Here is a 20,012-nt window from a genome sequence, read left to right on the forward strand (position 1 = left end):
TTGGTATTATAATTACCTTGACCAAAATACTGTGAAATTACTGCTCTGATCTACTAATGGCTGCAAAAATCAAGTCGTTGTGGTTTCATGCCAAGGGGCCATAGCAAGGTGGCGCAATGATTTCTGACACAGAAGACAACTTCTAAAAACTCAAAAGGGAAAATTAACAGGATGTGGTTTACATTGCCAAGGACTGTTCATTAATTACCAATTTAATCACTGCTGGAGGCATGACATTACAAAAATCTGGCTGAAAGTTCTAATAGATTATGAAGACCACCTAAGAAGAGTGACCAAAAAATGTACAAAACAATTAATACTGTTTCACTGCTATCAAAGACACTCAGATTATTTTACATCAAGTGAAGCAAAGGAATTAGTAGCTTCACAGTGCCACCATTAGGAACTGTAAATACAATGGCATACAATTAGTAATGCACATGTGACTTTTCGTTCAAGGCATATATCCTTGGGAAAGCCAGAACATGATAAGGAGAACAAAAGAAACATTTAAAAAATGAAATGAATAAAGATTTAAACTCTACCCTCATGCATGCTGAGCAACAACAAAATAGGCAATATAAAATACAGCTCTTAGTAATGGTGATATCAACCTGGGATGTTCAACTCTGCACTGAACAGCCATATGGAAAATGTCTACAGCCATTAATAGCCGCATAAAAGGAGTGTTCCTGATGCTAAGACATCTAGCCTTAGCTTTATGAATTCACAGCAATCTCAAATAAATAAGACTTTTGAGGCTAGGGGTTTTTGGCCACATAATAGAAAAGATGCTTGAGTTTTTTTCCTCTCCTAACAATGATGGTGTTTTGTGTGACTTTGAAGATATGCTACCAAGCTAACAATATGTTTTCTAAGAAGTCTAGTAGTCATTGTTAAGATAGCAGACTTCAAATCAACTTAAATTTAGACATAATAGATAAACTATTATTTAAATCATAAGGAATAAAAACCACTGCCTTGTACAGAGGCATTTATACCAAACACAGAAGTACACTGGCATTCTTCTCCTATAAAATGCAACTGTAAAAAAGATTAGCTATACATTTAAAGTGTCTTACTGGTCTGAAACGGATTATGTACATTAAATCTGTCAATTGTGCTGGAGTAAGAAATAAGGAATACATTTTCATCTTAGTGTCCTGGGTATAGACATTCCAGCTCACATAGAGAATAAAAATCTCTAAATAAGACAAAGCTTTCACTCCATATACTATTAAAGGGTTAGATTTCTTTTTGTAATATTTGATGTTTTAAAATTACAAATCCAAAGTTAACTACTTCTTCCTAGTAATAGAACTGATAATATGTGTAATTTGGAAAAATAAAATTTTAGCTTGACCTTAATTTTCAAGCTTAATTCCTAGAGGCTAACCATTTTGTTGTAACATAGCCAGTGTTCATAAACACAGAATATAACTTATATCATACACATTTTTATGATGTACATAATTAGAATACACATAAACATAAAAACTATGCAAAAAGTTTCTATCTTCAGGTATTACCAAAATGATGGTTAGTGTTTTTTACCAACTGGATGGTAACTGCTTCTTCTATTATCTGGAAAAGATCTCATGATCTTATCTAAATCTGCTACAATTATCAGAATGACAGACTAGTTCCATTAAAATCAATATTTTCCAATTAACATCAAAAGTACAAGGTTGATGTCCTACCTCTTCGCAGGAATGAAATACCTGTTAAAGGTTTAACTCACAGAAGAGCAGCTTGCATTCTTTTGGGTCTCACCAAATAAGCCTTTTAGATTCATTACAAAAGACCAAAAGGAAAAATAAAAAAGGTCACTGTATTTCTTTCTTTCTTTTTTTATTACTGGTCCTTACAGTTAACTAAAGACTGACCAAACTGAAAATCCTTTCCCATGTAGTTTTCCTTAGAGGATTCAAATATTCCTGCAAACCTTCTAGGACTTGCTAATACCTTGCAGTCTGATCCTATTACGAGAGGATGAGCTCCTAACCAATTGATTGTAGTGAGTCACTCATTATCCTTGCAGATTAAAATTCAGGAAAAAACTTTAAGTCTGTTTTATAACAATGTCATTCTTTTCTGATTTTTCTTTAAAAAAAAAAACAAAACAAAAAACTTCTGGGTACCAACAAGTATCGGCAAACCATTTTCTTTTGCTACGTAATTTATAGCTCAAAAAACTAAAAACAAAACATATTTATAAATTAAAGAATTACCCCAATTCTTTTTAAACTTTTTACTTATAAAATAGATTTTATTCTTTCTTAAAAACATAAAGGTAATAATTAAACTTATATGGCATCATTCTTCTGATATGTTCAAAGTGCTTCACAAATATCCTAACAATTTCAAAGACTGTGAGCAGCAGGATTCTTGGAGTATACTGGCCCTAACCTTTAGCACATAACTGCAAACATCTCCTTCAGTGATCTATATAATTATACGAGCATTATTAAAAGTAATGGATTTATTAAGTTTATTTTTAAAAAAGCAATGAAAATGCGAAGTATCAAGCAAAAGAGACTGAAATAGACTAAATTGTTAAATTCTATTTGTGCATTTCTTGGGAAGAGAGTGTTTGGGGAAATAGAGTAATGAAAAATAATAGAAAAGCAATTTTTTTCTTAAAAAAAGCTATTAGATTTTTCTCAGAGTGTGTTTAAATATACTTTTTAATGAAGAAAGCTCCTTTGGATTATATAATGGCTAGACTGTCAAACTTGCTAAACTCAAGTTGTACTTTGAAAAAAATTATTTTAAGTGCATATGAAAAACCATGAGCAAAACAAATATCATACCTAAAATCTGCATTAATCAAATGTAACATAAGAAAATCTTCACAGAAAAATAGGAATAGGAAGCAAAAAAATATTATTCATAGCGATTCAGAGCAATAAAATGTTTTCCATAGAAAAATTATTTCAGGAAAACACCTGAAAGAGGTTAAATGAACACCTAAAAAAACAGATGCACAAATGAGTCATATCAACTACTAAGAGATTTAAATACAATATGTGCTAGCTTAGCAAGTTCTCATTAAAACATGCAATACAGGTCATGACAAAAATTAAGAAAAATTAAAAGGTTTATAATATCTGTGTTTGTGAGTTGCCATTTAAAATAAATTACAGCTTGACTCTTTCCTGAGTATAATTTAAGTAGAGTCTGTACACAAGGATCCACCAGATAATGTTACCAAGAGTTGTTTTCAGTGTCTTAGAAATTGCTTCCCAGCCTTCCAACCTAAAGCTATACTAATTTATACAAGAGGGAATTTTGGTAGAGTGGTGTGCTTCAAGGTGGAGTTGGGAGCTGAACTCTAATCAGAGGTCCCAGCATATGGGAAGGACAGATGTGTGTAAGGATTTGGTGCATACACGTCATAACAACAAAGAAAGGTATCACAATGTAGGATTCAAAAAAGGAAGAAATGGATGATATGGGGAACTTTAAGTTCCAAGGTGGCCAATGTCATCTCTATAACTAACTCAATAAACAGGGATGGACACTTTTCTGCTCACTGATAATCAATTCTGCTTTAAAGACTTACAGAGAGATATCTTCCCTGTTTACAAACCTTTATTACCAAGAAACTCCCTATAGATAACCCAGATTTTTCATGTTTAAGCTCATATTTTTATTAGTTGACACTGAGAAAATATAAAAAATAACCTGTCTTTATTTCCTTCATTTATTCATTGAATAAACATTTACTTAAAACTTAGTGATAGGAATATCAGGTTTTTGTACTGTGAATAGCTCACAGCTGAGTGGGAGAAAGATGTGTAAATAGATAATGGTATGGGATAAATGCAATGAGGGAGATATGTACAGCATATTAGAAAAAGATAGAGGAAGGAGAATAGCTTTACTGGAAGGCGTCATGATACAGATACTCCTAGAAGATGTATTTCAGTGGAAACTAACAAGGAAAGAGGGGCATTTCAGGGAGAGAACAGCCAATGCTTAATGCAGGAATTGAAAACTATGCAACATTCTCACTGCCGGCATCTTGGTAGATAGAGACTGTGGAGTGAGGGGCAGGGAGATGAGGATAGAAAGGGAGGGAAAATGATTTGCATGGACCTTTGTATAAGGCCATTTTGTGAAGGTGGGAAGTTTATCCTCTTGGTAAGCAGGAAGGAGTAACCAGAAAGATTTTAAGCTTTCCTATACTCAAATTAGTACTTACACTACTTCCCATTTTTCTCTTCTTTAATATTTTATAAGCCTGTCTTTCCATTTATGTAGATATTTGCTTTCAGGCCTTTATTTCTCTGAATGCTCTATAAATTCTCACTTTCTCTCAGCTCAGAACTAGATAAAAAAGTCTTAAAAGGAGGTAACCTATACTCAGTACATGGACACTGTCCCACACTATATGCATCAGGTACTCCAACACCAATTATTTAAATAACTCTTCTCATTCTTTTTGGTGTTTATCAGAAGGTCCTAGGTTACTTTTATAGAAATGAGTTGAGGGGTGTCTCAGTCTGTTAAGCAACCAACTCTTGATTTCAGCTCAGGTCATGATCTCAGGGTCATGAGATCAAGGTCCACATTGGGCTCGGCACTGGGCATGGAGCCTGCTTAAGACTGTCTCTCCCTCCCCCCACTCACTCATGTTCTCTCTCTTAAAAGACAGAAGAAAAGAGAAGAGAAGAGAAAAGAAGAAGCAGAGTTCAGAAGGAGAAAAGACAGAATTTACTGACAAAGTCCTAAATCAGTGTGGAGTCATCTTCAGTATGGAACAGTAAGCTCTTCAGTGAACTCTTAAAGATTTAAGGTCAATGTCTCATTTATTCAATACTTAAGGTCACTCCTGGGTACCACTTTTTTTTTTTTTTTTTTTAAACTCTTAGAAATTCTCAGGTAAACTAAAAACACAAAAAGGAATGGGTAGCAGCAGGTATCTCTCCCCTCCATCAACTCGACTTTCAGTACAATGGTATATACATTATGATGGGCAAGATAATTTACAAAAAAATTTAAAATAAGAGCACTGTAAATTAAGGCACAAATTAAAACACATAAGTAAGTGAAAACAGTAGCAGTGAGTTCACTAAATTAGAAGCCAGCTTTTTTTTTTTTTTCAGTTAGACCTTCTTTTTATTTACCAGAGGCCTTTTGATCTCTTCAGAGTGAAAGAGATGCTGACATTGAAGTGGGAAAGGCATTAGTCATGGTTCCCTTACCCCCTTCACCGTGGACACCTATTAATTTGAATGTCACACAAGAAAAAAAAAAATAAAGAATTTTGCTTTCATTTAAAAATGGAAAAACAGATTTAGAGAAATTAAGCATTTTCCAGTTTTAGTATCACTTAATTCACATTCAATTGCTCCAAAGATGAAACTGAGCATTTTTCCTCTTTCTTTTGTGTCCCAAGTTGGCTATACTAGTTTTTGAAAATATGGACAGTATTGCCAAATAATTCTAATCTGTATGTACAAGAGTTATCAGAAATTATATAGAAAATGATCAAATTAAGAAAACTATTATGTCCCTGGAAAATATATCGACCTGGCATCAAGCTGCATACTAAATTGAAAATCTAAAAAAGCAACAGGAAGGTCTAATTTCTGTATCTGTGCAACCAGACTGATCTGCCATTCTATATTCTCCTTTTTACATCATTTCATTAGTATAAGCTACAAGCCTCACAGAGTACCAAGTGTCAAAACTAGAGTAACAATCACAAAATACACTACCAACTTCATGAAATTTGATTCTCTTCATAAGACATCTACACAGGGCTTGGCTTTTCTCAAAAATGAGCTACAGTAGCACACACAAGAAAGTTTTAAAACAGAATTTATTTTTTATTTTATTTTATTGGAACAGGTTTTGGAGGGGGAAAAGGAGAGAGAAACCCAATGTTGGGCTCAATCTCATGACCCTGAGATTATGACCTGAGCTGAAATCAAGAGTCAGATGCTTAACTGACTGAGCCAACCAGGCACCCCAACAGGAGTTTAAACTATAACTGAGAAGAGGCTGCAACACTATCTCCTATACCACATACTCTTGCTAAACCACAACTTTGATACTCCTCTCATTCAGTGGTGTGGGCCTATGTCTCTGGTATATGTTCTGGGTAGAACTTTGTGTCTGCTTAGGCCACCAGTGTAGCAAAGTGACGCAACATGACTTTTAAAGATAGATCAGAATGCCATGCATGTCTACCTTATTCTCCTGGAACATTTGCTCATAGACTCAGCCACCATGCTATGAGAAAGCTGCAACTAGCCCAAGTGGAGAGGAAACATGGAGAGGCTAGACCAACTGATGTCTAGCAGAGGTCCTCACCAAAACCCAGTCCCAGACACTGTGGAACAGAAATAAGCCATTCCCACAGTATCCTATTCTAATTCCTAAATCACAAATATGTGAGCATAACCAATGGCTATTTCATGGCAGTAAGATGAATTTTTTATGTAACAAAAGATAACCGGAAAGAGGAATGGTAAAGAAAATATTTTGGGGACTGTTTAAAGCATGGTTTCATTTGCAATAGGATACAACCTTGGGTAAGTGGGAAACAAATGCAACAGAGTTACCAGTGTGGCATGTAGCCAGCTAACCATGCAGGAGGGAGCTGCTCTTTCTGGGAAAAACAAATACTATAACAATAAATGAACACAAGACAACCCAAGTCACATTGGTGGTAGTCCAAGAAACAATGAGATATTTTATGAGATACCATGACTATTACTCATCAATCACAAAGAGTAGTCATTGAGAAATTCTTGTCTTCTCAGTGTAAATAGGACTGCTATTTATTAAATCTGCCATTTATTCCACACAGAGTCACAAGTTAGTATCATCAACTGTCAAAGTGAAGAGCTCTTACCACGTTTGTCTTCTTAACACACACATATACATACATTATCTTAGAAATACTGAAGTCAAGTTGGTTTGGGTACACTAAGAAAATAATGTGCCAAAAATACTTCTTTTGGGTACCAAAAATTTCCCTACCTTAAAATAATTATCTTAGCATGTCATATATTTTTTTAAAGATTTTATTTATTTATTTGACAGAGAGAAATCACAAGCAGATGGAGAGGCGGGGAAGCAGGCTCCCCACTGAGCAGAGAGCCCGATGCGGGACTCGATCCCAAGACCCCGAGATCATGACCCGAGCCGAAGGCAGCGGCTTAACCCACTGAGCCACCCAGGCGCCCAGCATGTCATATTTTTATAACCTAAAGAATAAAAGGGGAAAAAAATCCCATAAAAGCCATTCATTATACTACCCGCAAGAGATAAATACTGCTACTATTTTGATGATTTTCCTTTCTGTCCTTTTCAATGCATGTAAAAAAAGTCTCTATCATTTCAAAATGGAGTTTATATGCCATATATATTTTACAGACTTCTTTTTATACAAAAGGACATTGTGAGCATTCTCCCATGTCCTTTCAATATTCTTTAAAGACATTATTGTATAGATGTTTAAATGGCTAAATAACAAGTATATTTATGCTATAATTTATTTGATCATTCCTCTATTTTGCAAAATTACCATTTTTTTAGTTTTTGCTATTACAAATAACATTGTGATGAAAACCTGCATACCGATCTTTGTTAATAGAATTCCTGGGTAAAGGGGAACGAACATTTCTTTCCAGAAGAGTGTGGCAAGTTACATGAGACCAGCAGTATAAAAGAGTCATCAATAAAACATCACCAGCATCATGTTTCTTAAAATCCAAGCTATATATTTTAGATATGGTAAGATGTCACAACACAGAATAAGAGATGTTTGGGGAGGGGCACTTGGGTGGCTCAGTGGGTTAAGCGGTTGCCTTCGGCTCAGGTCATTATACCAGGGTCCGGGAATCTAGCCCTACATCAGACTCCCTGCTCAGGAGAGAGCCTGCTTCTCCCTCTCCCTCTGCCTGCCACTCCACCTGCTTGTGCTCTCTCCCTCTGTCAAATAAATAAATAAAATCTTTAAAAAAAAAAAAAGATATCTTGGGGTACCTGTCTGTCCCAGTCATAAGATCATGCAACTCCTGATATCGGGGTTGTGAGTTTGAATCTCATGTTGGGTGTAGAGTTTATGTAAAAATAAAATTTTAAAAAGAGAGAAATTTTAATAATTTCAATGTTGAATTCACACCAGTATAATTTAAATAAAAGTTTCAAAGTTTAACTTGAGAAATACAGAGTATAGATTACTGGTGCCTTAAACAAAAGAGATGACCCATAAAATATTTGTAAAAGTCTGAACCAAATGAAAAACTAAACACCATCTTTTTAAAAAGTCAGGATACTTGAATTCTAAGTAAGCCTCATGTGTCACTGTCTACAACCTTAGGTAAATTTAAACATTCTTTCCAAACTCATTTTCTTAATCTTAATATAAAAGATAAAACAATAGTATCTATTTCTATTTCACAAGGATGTCAGAAAAATAAAGAAGAAGGAAATATAACACAATGCTTTAGAGACAAAGTCTCTGAAATCAAGAAGTCTAGGTTCAATTCTTGGCTCTGTTACTTTTAACAGTGTCACCATGGGCAATTCATTAATTTGTCAGTTTTCTCAACTGTAAAATAGGGATGATAACACTTAACTCATACAATTATTGTGGAGATTAAATGAGAAAATCCATGTTAAACCACTTAGAATCCTGCTTGATAAACAGCAAGTGCTCAGTAAACATTCAATGATAATTATTTATATATGTAAAATTCACACATAGGTAAAGTAACTAGTTTTAAAAACCTACTTGGCCATTTAAATAGTTTAAATAAAATAAAAATAAAATCTACTTGATCATTTAAATCTCAGGTATTCTGAATTTAAAATCAACACACTGGAACAATATAGAGCTATATTCATTCTCTGTGATTTTTAGAGCCTGAAATAATTATGAAACAAAGTTTATCACAAATAACATATAGCATCAACAAAATAAATTAAAAAAATTTTTTTTAATTTAAAAAAAATTTTTTTAAGAGACAGGGAGAGAGAATCTTCAGCAGGCTCCACATCCAGCACTGAGCCCAATGACAGACTCAATCTCAGAACTCTGAGATCATGACCCAATAAGAAATCAAGAAATTGATGCTTAACTGACTGAGCCACCCAGGCATCCCCAAAATAACTTTCTTTTTAAAGGGATAATTCCTTCTGTGGTTCTTCACTTGACTGTATCCTTTTCATCCATCAAATCTTAGTTCAAATGCCCCCTCCTCAAATCACTCAAGCACTCACTTATTTAAATTATCCTCTACTAGGCCACACAGTTTTCACACTCTAGTTATTTATTATTATCTGTCTCTTCCCATCATAATATAAACTCCAAAATGGAAGAAGCTTAACCTTTTCTGTCACCATGAAAATACTTAGTTCAGACACTCAATAAATATCTGGCAAATGACCAACAAATCAATGATCTAACATATGGCTAGGCATTGAAAGAGTTGGCATAGAGGTTACGGAACTTCAAAGATGGCCCAGTAGATTTGGGTTTCTCATTTTTATCATGAACTACAGCTTAAAAATATGGTCTTTTTTGTTTGTTAAATATGTTTTATATCAAGATTGAAGAAGCACATATGTCCACATAACTAAAGGAAGTTTCAGACAAAAATACTATGCTTACTATATGTGATGAATTCTGAGATCTTTATCTGATTCTATTCTATTCCTTTTCATTAAAAATAAACTAATTACTGTAGGCCACTAAGCTGCTTTTATATCATATTATTGTGTAAAAACTTGTCGTGTGAAAAACACTGCTCAAGGTCAGAGGTTATTAAGCTCGTACCTGAAAGGAAGGTTCAAACATGTGCATGGATAGGAAGAAATAAGTGTCTGATCACAGATGACAAAATCACCTATATAGAAAATCTGAAAGAACTGGGAAAAAAGAATCTCCTGGAACTAAAAAGCAATTATAGCAAGGCTGTAGGATATAAGGTTAATATTCAAAAGACATCTGCTTTCCTATATACCAACAGTGAACAAGTGGAATTTGAAATTAAGAACAAAATCCATTCACATTAATGAAATCTAACAAAATATGTATAAGATCTATATGAGGAATATAAGGAAATCAAAAAACTAAATAAATGAAGAGATATTCTATGTTAATCAGTAGGAACACTCAATTTGCAACAGACACATCTGATAAAAGGCTATATCCAAAATACACAAAGAACTACTGAAACTCAGCAATAAAAAAGCAACCAACCTGATCAAAAAATGGATCAGTGACCCTTATGGACACCTCACCAAAGGAAGATTTACAGATTGCAATTATGCATATGAAAAGATGCTTCACATCATTTGTCATCAGGGAAATGTAAATTAAAACAATTAGATACCACTAAACACCTATTAGAACGGCCAATATCTGGAACACCGGCAACACTCAACGCTGAGTGAAGACGTGGAGCACCACAAGAACTCTCACACACTACTAGTGGGAATACAAGATGGGACAGAGATTTCAGAAGACAGTTTGGCAACTTCTTATGAAAGTAAACATACTCCTAGCAATCACACTCCCTGGTAATTACCCAAAGAAGTTAAAAACTTGTCTCCACACAAACACCTGCACGTGAATGATTATAGCAGCTTTATTCATAATAATCCAAAACTGGAAGCAAACAAGTAGTCCTTTAGTAGGTGAATGCAAAAGCTGTGGTACATCCAGACAAGGGAATAGTATTCAGCACAAAAAGAAATGGATCTTTCTAGCAGTGAAAAACATGGAAGAACATTAAATGCATATTACTAGGTGAAGGAAGACAATCAGAAAAGGCTATAAACTCTATAATTCCAACTCTATGACCTTCTGAAAAAGGCAAAATTATAGAGACAGTGAAATTAGGTTGCAGGGCTTGGGAGTGGTGGAAGGTGCAATAAAAAATTCTTAGAAAATCTGTAATAATGGATACATTTCATTACACATTTGTCCAACTCAAAGGATGTAAAATACCAAGAGGGAACCACAATGTAAGCTCTGGACTTTGGGTGATTATGATGTGTCAGTGTCTAACAAATGTATCACTCTGATGTGGGATGTCATTAAGAGGAGAGGCCATGCATGTGTAGGTGCAGGGTATATATGGGAAATCTCTGTACCTTCCCCTCAATTCTGCTGTGAACCTAAAACTGCTCTGAAAAAATAAAATCTTAATTAAAAAAAAAAAAAGAGCATGCAGTTTTGTATGTGTGAGTTTGATGGTAAGGCAGAATGTCATAATTTTCAGATTCATGAGGAATCTGTTCCCTTAAATTTATGGGTTTCAATTATCATGTATTCATTATTATTTGTGAAGCACTACACAAAAATATATATAAAAATGTGGGGTTTTAAAATTTTTTATTTTTATTTATTTTTTAAAATTTTATTTATTTTGACAGGGAGAGAGCACAAGCAGGGTCAATGGCAGACAGAGGGAGAGGGAGAAGCAGGCTCCCAGCTGAGCAGGGAGCCCGATGTGCAGCCAGATGGGAACATGACCTGAGGTGAAGGCAGCCACTTAACTGACTGAGTCATCCAGGCACCTCTAAAAATGTGGTTTAATTTAGGGGTGGCAGTGTATGATAGAGAAGAGCACTAATTCTATAGTCTCAGAAAGCTCAAGTTCAAATCCTAGATTCATCATTTACTAATTCTGCAACTTTGTACAAATTATCTTACCTATCAGTCTCAGTTTTCTTATCTGGAAAGTAGTTGAACATCTATTTCATGGAGTTAAGTAAAATAAAAATTATATAAAACATCCATCATAGGGGCCCCTGGGTGGCTCAGTGGGTTAAGCCTCTGCCTTTGACTCAGGTCATGATTTCGGGGACCTGGGATCGAGCCCCACATCAGACTCTCTGCTCGGCAGGGAGCCTGCTTCCCCCTTCTGTCTCTGCCTGCCTCTCTGCTTACTTGTGATCTCTGTCAAATAAATAAATAAAACCTTAAAAAAAGCCAAACAAAAAAACCCCCATCCATTATAGAGCCTGCATTAAATGGCAGCTATTCAATAAATGGTAGGCATCATTATTAGATTCTAATATTTCCAAAAAAAATTAACTTCCATAGCTAAAATATAATCTTAAAGAAAGTATAATTAAGTTACAAAATGTAAATTAATAAAAATAGATTATTCATGTGTATGTAGAAATTATATTCTAAAATCTGACTCTTCCTCATAGCTGACACTGCTGTATAGAAATAATTACAACATGTTCTTCCAAGTATGAATTTATCAGCTCAATAAATATACCAAGTGAACCCCCTCACTCTGCTGCCTCATATTAAAAGTCTACGGAAAATGATTTAGCAAGAACAAACTGATGGTTCCAAGAGGGAAGGTGGGTAGGGAGATGGGTGAACTAGGTGATGGATTTGTAAGTGTTCTTGTCATGATGAGCACCAGGTGATATATAGAATTGTTGAACCACTATATTGTACACCTAAGCTAATATAACACTGTACATTAGCTAACTGAAATTAAAAACTTAAAAAAAGACTTAGCAAAAGTATAAATAAATTACTCCCCTCACCCCCATGATTGCAATTAACAATCTATGGCTTTTTAACCAATGTTCCTCACATCACTTAGCTGCCTGTTGCAGAGTGGTGTGGCTGTGTTGGTATTCTGTTTATTCCCCGCTTTTAAAGCTGCATCTCTTCTTGCTTGCTCAAGCAGAACTCTTGCTCTTTCTTTAAGTTCTTCTTGTCTTGATAACATTCGATGCTTAAAACCAAAAATACAGAATTAGGAACTCAAAAAAGCCCCATATAACCTATATTTATAGATTAATCAATGGTTTTGTTATCTGTCAAAATAACAGAGATCAGGAATAAGACTGTAGTTTTATAAGATTACTTAAAGAAAATATTAATGTTGACTAGAAAGTATAGAACATCTTGACACACAGGAAGTATATCTTTACTACCTGACGCTGGATTACATTTAATTTCCATTTGTGTTAGAATATATTCCCATAAAATATAATGTCCATGTGTATATTACATACATTCTTCATATTTGCTAATCACAATATAACCTGGAAAAGACATTTAAAAAAATTTCATTTCTTATAGTTTTATAGGACTGATAATAAGGTATCTTCCAAATATATTTGTTGAAAGATATTAAACATTTTTGGCAATAATCCTTTAAATCCTTGACAATTAACATTTATAGAAAATTCAAAACTATCATATTTTGTTTAAAAAAAAAATAAGCGTGGTTTTCTCTAATGCTCACCTACCTTACAACAAAACAATTAACTACATCAGCAATGGAAGAGTATTTTCTTGGATTGATTTATAATATTACAATATATTTTTGGGTAACAACAGGTAATGACCATCAATGGAAATCAGTTCTCAAATGATAACATTAATTCAAAGCACAAATATCCATAATGTTTATAGTTCAAATTCCTTTTTTCATCCAAAAAATAGCCAACTTCTGGCTTTAGATAGCTATTACTATTACTCTGATATTTGATTTCTTCCCTGTCATTGTATAGTTTTGATTCAATTGTAAGTAGCATTCATGGTGAAGGAAGAGGTAATAAACAGTAAACATATAACTTAATTTGGCCTAATGTGAAACTTAAAAAATTATTATATGATTTTTAGGTCTCATTGAGATTTTTATGTTTTAATATAACTTTTTTAAAACTCCTGCAGTCTCAAGCAAGGGAAGTTTTTTAAAAGTATGCAGTTCAGTGGTTTTTACTACATTCACAAGGTTGTGAACCATCAACACTATCTAATTCCAGAACATTTTCATCACCCAAGATTTTAAGAGGATTAAACAAACATTCTTCACTTAATAGTTATAATTGAAATGTATAAGTGATAATGATAGACTTTTCGTCATGTGTATAGGACACAATAGAATAGGATTGGTGATTCTAGTTACAAATCAACACTTTATCTAAAACAGACCAGATTAATTAAAGGGAACACTGCAGTCAAGACATGTCTTGCAGTTAAGACATCAGGCTTGCAGTCAAGACATCAGGCTATTAATCCTTCTTCCACTAATAATAAGCAATGTAACACTGAAGAGGTCACTTAAAAAGCTATACTGTATTCCCTTACATGACACTTAAGTACCTTGGAGTAAGAAAGACCTTGGTTCAAATACTAGATACAACACCTAATTGTGGACCTATTGCTCAATCTCTCTATACCTCAGTTTCCTCATTTGTAAAATGGGGATAAAATAGACTAACTCTCATAAGTATAAAGATTAAGTGAAATAGTGTAATGTACTGAGCACTAGAAAAATGTTAACTATTATTATATTTTTAAAAATATTTCAATTGCCTCATGTTTGAAATCCCACCAGCTCTAAAACTGGTAACTAGAATATATCATCTTTACAATCCTATGGTCTCTAGGGATACCTTGGTGGCTCAGTCAGTTAAGTGTCTACATGGGGCTCCCTGCTCAGCAGAGAGTCATCTTCTCCTTCTCCCTCTGCACCTGCCTTTCCCCAGCTCGTGTTCTCTCTCTCAAATAAATAAATATAATCTTAAAAAAAAATCCTACTGGTTCTAAATTCCATGAGTCTACAGACATTTAGGGATTCTAGTTAGCTACACAGACAGTGAAAGACTGCTTTGGTCTTAAGAGCACACAGAAATAAACTTTTTTCTGATTACAAATACGATTCATATTTATTATAAAAATTTTAGAAAATACATAAAAGTAAAAAGAAAAGGAAAAATAATCAGTGGCATCATGTTCTCTGATTTCAAACTATATCACAAACCTACAGTAATCAAAACAGTATGGTACTGGCATAAAAACAGACACATAGATCAAGAGAACAAAATAGAGAGCACAGAAATAAACCCAAGCATATATGGTCAATTAATTTACAACAAAGGAGCTAAAAATATACAATGGAGAAAGGACAGTCTCTTCAATAAATGGTGTTGGGAAAAACAGAGAGTCACATGCAAAAGAATAAAACCAGGTGCCTATTAACTCAAAATGGATTAAACACTTGAACAAAAAAATATCTGAAACCATAAAACTCTTAGAAGAAAACATAGTTGGTAAGCTTGACAACAGTCTCGGTGATGATTTTTTTGGATTTGACACCAAAAGCAAAGGCAACAAAGGCAAAAATAAACAAGTGGGACTACGTCAAAATAAAAAGTTTCTGCAGAGTCAGGGAAAATATCCACAAAACAAAAAGCTAGTCTAGTGAATTGGAGAAAACATATGCAAATCATGTATCTGGGAAGGGGTTAATATCCAAAATATATAAAGAACTCATATAACTCAATAGCAATCCAATTAAATAATAGGCAGAAGATTTAAATAGACTTCTTTCCCAAAAAAGACATACAAATGGCCACAGGTACACAAAAACATCTTAACATCACTAATTATCAAGGAAATGCAAATTAAAACCACAAGGAATTATTTCCTTGTACCTGTTAGAATGGCTATTATCAAAAAGACAAGGAATAACAAATGTTGGTGAGGATGTGGAGCACTGTTGGTGGGAATGTAAATTGATGCAGCCACTGTGGGAAATAGGATGGAAGGTCCTCCAAAAAATTTAAAATAGAACTACCATACGATCCAGAAAATTCCACTTTTGGGTATTTATCCAAAAAATGCAAAAAACTAACTCAAAAAAATGTATGCACCCCTATGTTCACTGCAGCATTATTAGTTTTTAAAAAGATTTTATTTATTCATTTGAGAGAGAGGGACAGAGCACAAGCAGGGGGAATGACAGAGGAAGAGGGAGAAGCAGGCTCCCTGCTGAGCAAGGAGCCTGATGCACAGCTCCATTCCAGGATCCTGAGATCATGACCTGGGCCAAAAGCAGTCACTTAACCAACTGAGCCATCCAGGTACCTCTATTATTATTATTTTTAAAGATTTTTTTATTTGAGAGAGAGAGAGGCCTTGCATGTATGCACACTCCTGGTGCTCAAGCTGGGGAGGAGCAGAAGGAGGGAATCCCCAGGCAGACTTCCTGCTGAGTACAGAGCCCATCCCACAACCCATGAGATCATGACCTGAGCCAAAACTAAGAGTCCAACACCCAGCCCACTGAGCCACCCAGGTGCCCCAACTGCAGCATTATTTACAATAGCCAAGGTACAGAAACAACCTAAGTGCCTACTGATGTATAAGTGGATACACACACGCACACACACACACACCCTACACTCTGTGGCACATTAATCAGCCATAAAAAAAAATGAAATCTTGCGATTTGTGGCATGTGCAGATCTTGAAGGCGTTAGGCTAAGTCAAATAAGACAAAGATGAATTGGTATTCATCTTTATCTTATTTCCATATATTTACCATATGATTTTACTTGTATGCAAAATCTAAAAAAAAAAAAAATGCAGAACCCCCTAAAACCCAAAAACCTAGCTTACAGATACAGAGACCAACTGGTAGTTGCCAGAGGCTGGGAGTAGGATGTGTATAAAATGGGTGAAGGGAGTCGAGAGGTATGCAATTCCAGTTATAAAATAAATAACTTATGGAGATATCATGTATGGCATGGCAACTATAGTTAGTAGCACTGCATTGCATATATGAAAGTTGCTAAGGCAGTAGATCTTAAATGTTCTGGTCACAAAAAAAATTTTATAACTATGTACAGTGATGGATGTTAACTAGGCTTACTGTGATGGTCATTTTACAATGTATACAAACATCAAATAATTGTTATATACCTGAAACTAATATAATATGTCAATTATACCTCAATAAAAAAGAATTATTTGAAAATAAAAAACAAAATAAAGATAATTAGCAATCTTGGTACCCAGCAATAATCACTGTAGAATCATGTTTTTTATTTTTTTTTATTTTTTATTTTTTTTAAAGATTTTATTTATTTATTTGACAGAGAGAAATCACAAGTAGATGGAGAGGCAGGCAGAGAGAGAGAAAGAGGGAAGCAGGCTCCCTGTCGAGCAGAGAGCCCGATGCGGGACTCGATCCCAGGACCCTGAGATCATGACCTGAGCCGAAGGCAGCGGCTTAACCCACTGAGCCACCCAGGCACCCTTAGAATCACGTTTTTTAAACTTAACATTCTATTGTGAGAATATTCTCATGTAAGTATTTTAAAAATATTTTTAAACATAATATTTTATACTTTTACCCAGCATTCTATTATCATACTTTAACTTGCCTTATATTATTAGGTATTTATGTTGTTTATAATTTTTCACTATCATTAATAATGTTTTAACATCTTTGTTACAGGGGTGCCTGAGTGGCTCAAGTCAGTTAAGTGTCTGACTCTTGATTTGGGCGCAGGTCATGATCTCAGGTCATGAGATCAAGCCCCACACTGGGCTTTGCATAGGCATGCAGCCTGCTTAAGATTCTCTCCCTCACCCTCTGCCATTCCCACCCTCCTCCCAACCTCCCGCTCTCTCTCTCTCTCAAAAAAAAAAAAAAAAACAAAACAAAAAATCTTTATACATAAATTCTTGTATACAATTCTGATTATCCTAGGGAAAATAGTTCCTGGAGGTAGAATCTAATGAGATGAACATTTTTAAGGGACTTGATGTACATTGCTAAATTTCCCTTCAGTAAATTTGACTATTTTACATCTGGGCTGATTATCTTTAGTGCTATTATGTTGAAGAGATAGTATGAATATATAGCTTAGGAGCACAGACTCTGGAGTCAGAAAACACTGGTTTTGAATTCAAACTTTAACACTTATTAAGTCACCTTAGGCAACTCTGTAAAGCCCAGTCTTCCCATATATTAAATATAATTTAACCACTTACCTCATGGGTTATAAAGTTTAAGAGAGATATGTGTAAGATATATAAAGGTCATCATATGTATTAGCCACTCAAATGAGCAACATTATGACTTTCAATGCTATACAGCCATATTAAATCATCAAATTTCCTCTAATTTAATGTCATTAGTTACTAGACATATTATTTTATGAATGACTAAGAAAGAATAAACACTGTCAAACTCTAACATACTATCTATTATAAGTAGGATCTTGATTTCAGAGAAGTTAAAATGTAAAAAGATGCATATCTTTGCACTGATGAAACGGTGTGTGTAAAAGAAAAACAGATTTTTTTATTATTTAAATTTAGATGCTAAAATTGTCCAATTTTAAAAACCTATGAAATATTGTAGTCACATTACAATTTTTTGTATCAGGCAGTACTTCTGACAAAAAAAATAAAAAATAACAAACTTTTAACTTTACCCTAAACAAAATACTGACCATTAAATCAAGGGACAATAAACAAACATATATGAAGTTGTAAATAGATACTGCCTCTATTTTTTTTTTTTTAAGATTTTATTTACTTATTTGACAGTGAAAAACAATGAGAGAGGGAACACAAGCCAGGGGTTGGGGGAGAGTGAGAAGCAGGCTTCCTGCCAAGCAGGGAGCCTGATGCAAGGCTTGATCCCAGGACCCTGAGATCATGACCTGAGCCGAAGGCAGAGGCTTAACCCACTGAGCCACCCAGGCGCCCCTAAGATGTGAGAGAGTTTTAGAGCTAAAAAGACTCTTAGAGATTATTTCATTTAACTTATGTGGAAAATCAGATTTAAAATATTTAAATGGCTAATTAACATGTCACACTGGTAATTATTAGCAGAGTCAAGATGAGAATCCAGATGTACTGATTCCCAGTCTGGAGTATTTTTAATTTTTAAACATTAATCAATTTCTAGATTTAGCTAAATACATTTACCTTACAAATCTGGGTTATAAGAAAGATCTGTCTTGGGTAATACTTAGAAATTAGGCTCACCAAATTCTGCAGTTGTTAATCCCTAGATGTTTCTTTCCTTTTCTCTTTCTTTCTTTTCTTCCTTTCTTTCCCTCTTTCTTTCTTTTTTAAAGATTTTATTTACTCCTTTGAGGGAGAGACAGAGAGAGAGAGCACAAGCTGGAGGGAAGGGTCAGAGAGAGAGGGAGAAGCAGGCTCCCCACTGAGCAGGGAGCCCGACAGGAGGCTTCATCCCAGGATGGATCCCAGAAATGATCCCAGAAGATGCTTAACCAACTGAGCCACCCAGGAGCCCCGCTAGATATTTCTCAATTATTTACTATGTATGCTGTATCTGATCACTTGAAAGCTTTTTTGTACTAAAAGTTATGTACTTAGAACCTTTGACTTGAGATTTTTGACTAGAAGAACAGTGGCTTGCTTTGTTAGCTACTCTATTTCCTTGATTCAAAGATGTGTATGTTTTCTTAACACCTCTGAAAACTTAAAATTGATGGCATCTTATAATCTGTGCCAGCCAGGTGGTAGTCAAGATAGCCATCAATGCCTACCTATGCATGTGTTTGTTATTTCAGGTGACAAGACTTCAATCCCTTGATGTTTCAGTCAACAACCACTTGAGTAGTATTTAAAAATGGAATATAACTCCAGGTTATTATCTGAAAATCTTATTTTGGGATCTTCTGATAAGGTCAAGAAAGTGCTATTATCAATGAGTATTACTGAAAAGAAAACCCCAGAGACAACTGTAAAGAAATCTGGTGTAATTCAGAGGTCTCAAATTTTTTGATCTCAGAATCCTTACATGTGCTTAAAAATTATTGAGGATCTTAAAAAGCTTTTGTTTATGTGGGTTATATCTATTTATACCTATCATTTTGGAAATTAAAACTGAGAAGTGTTGGAAATATTTATTCATTCCTTTAGAAATAAGTATAATGAGGTGCCTGGGTGGCTCAGTTGGTTAATCCTCTGCCCTCTGAGGATTATGATCTCGGGGTCCTGGGATTGAGACCATGTCTGGCTCAGGCCTCAGCAGGGAGTCTGCTTTTCCCTCTGTCTCCATGCACCTCCCCCCCCCAATTGCTCTCTCTCTCTCTCTCAAATAAATAAAATTCTTAAAAAAAAAAAAAAAAAAAGAACTATAATAAACCCATTAGATGTTAACATTCTAACAAAAAATAATACTTAATGGGGCGCCTGGGTGGCTCAGTGGGTTAAAGCCTCTGCCTTC

General features: G+C 34.6%; 1 protein-coding gene across 10 annotated transcripts in view; it reads right to left on the reverse strand.

The window, feature by feature from the left end:
• Positions 1–20,012, reverse strand: part of EHBP1 (EH domain binding protein 1) — a 342,159-nt gene that overhangs the window by 76,220 nt on the left and 245,927 nt on the right. For all 10 annotated transcript variants that reach the window (XM_059405990.1, XM_059405988.1, XM_059405989.1 and 7 more), the window contains one exon: positions 12,591–12,734. In XM_059405990.1, coding sequence (XP_059261973.1) covers positions 12,591–12,734 — 144 coding nt within the window. The remainder of the gene's footprint in view (positions 1–12,590; positions 12,735–20,012) is intronic.

The sequence above is a fragment of the Mustela nigripes genome, chromosome 7 (assembly GCF_022355385.1).
Source record: "Mustela nigripes isolate SB6536 chromosome 7, MUSNIG.SB6536, whole genome shotgun sequence".
Taxonomy (NCBI): Eukaryota; Metazoa; Chordata; class Mammalia; order Carnivora; family Mustelidae; genus Mustela; species Mustela nigripes.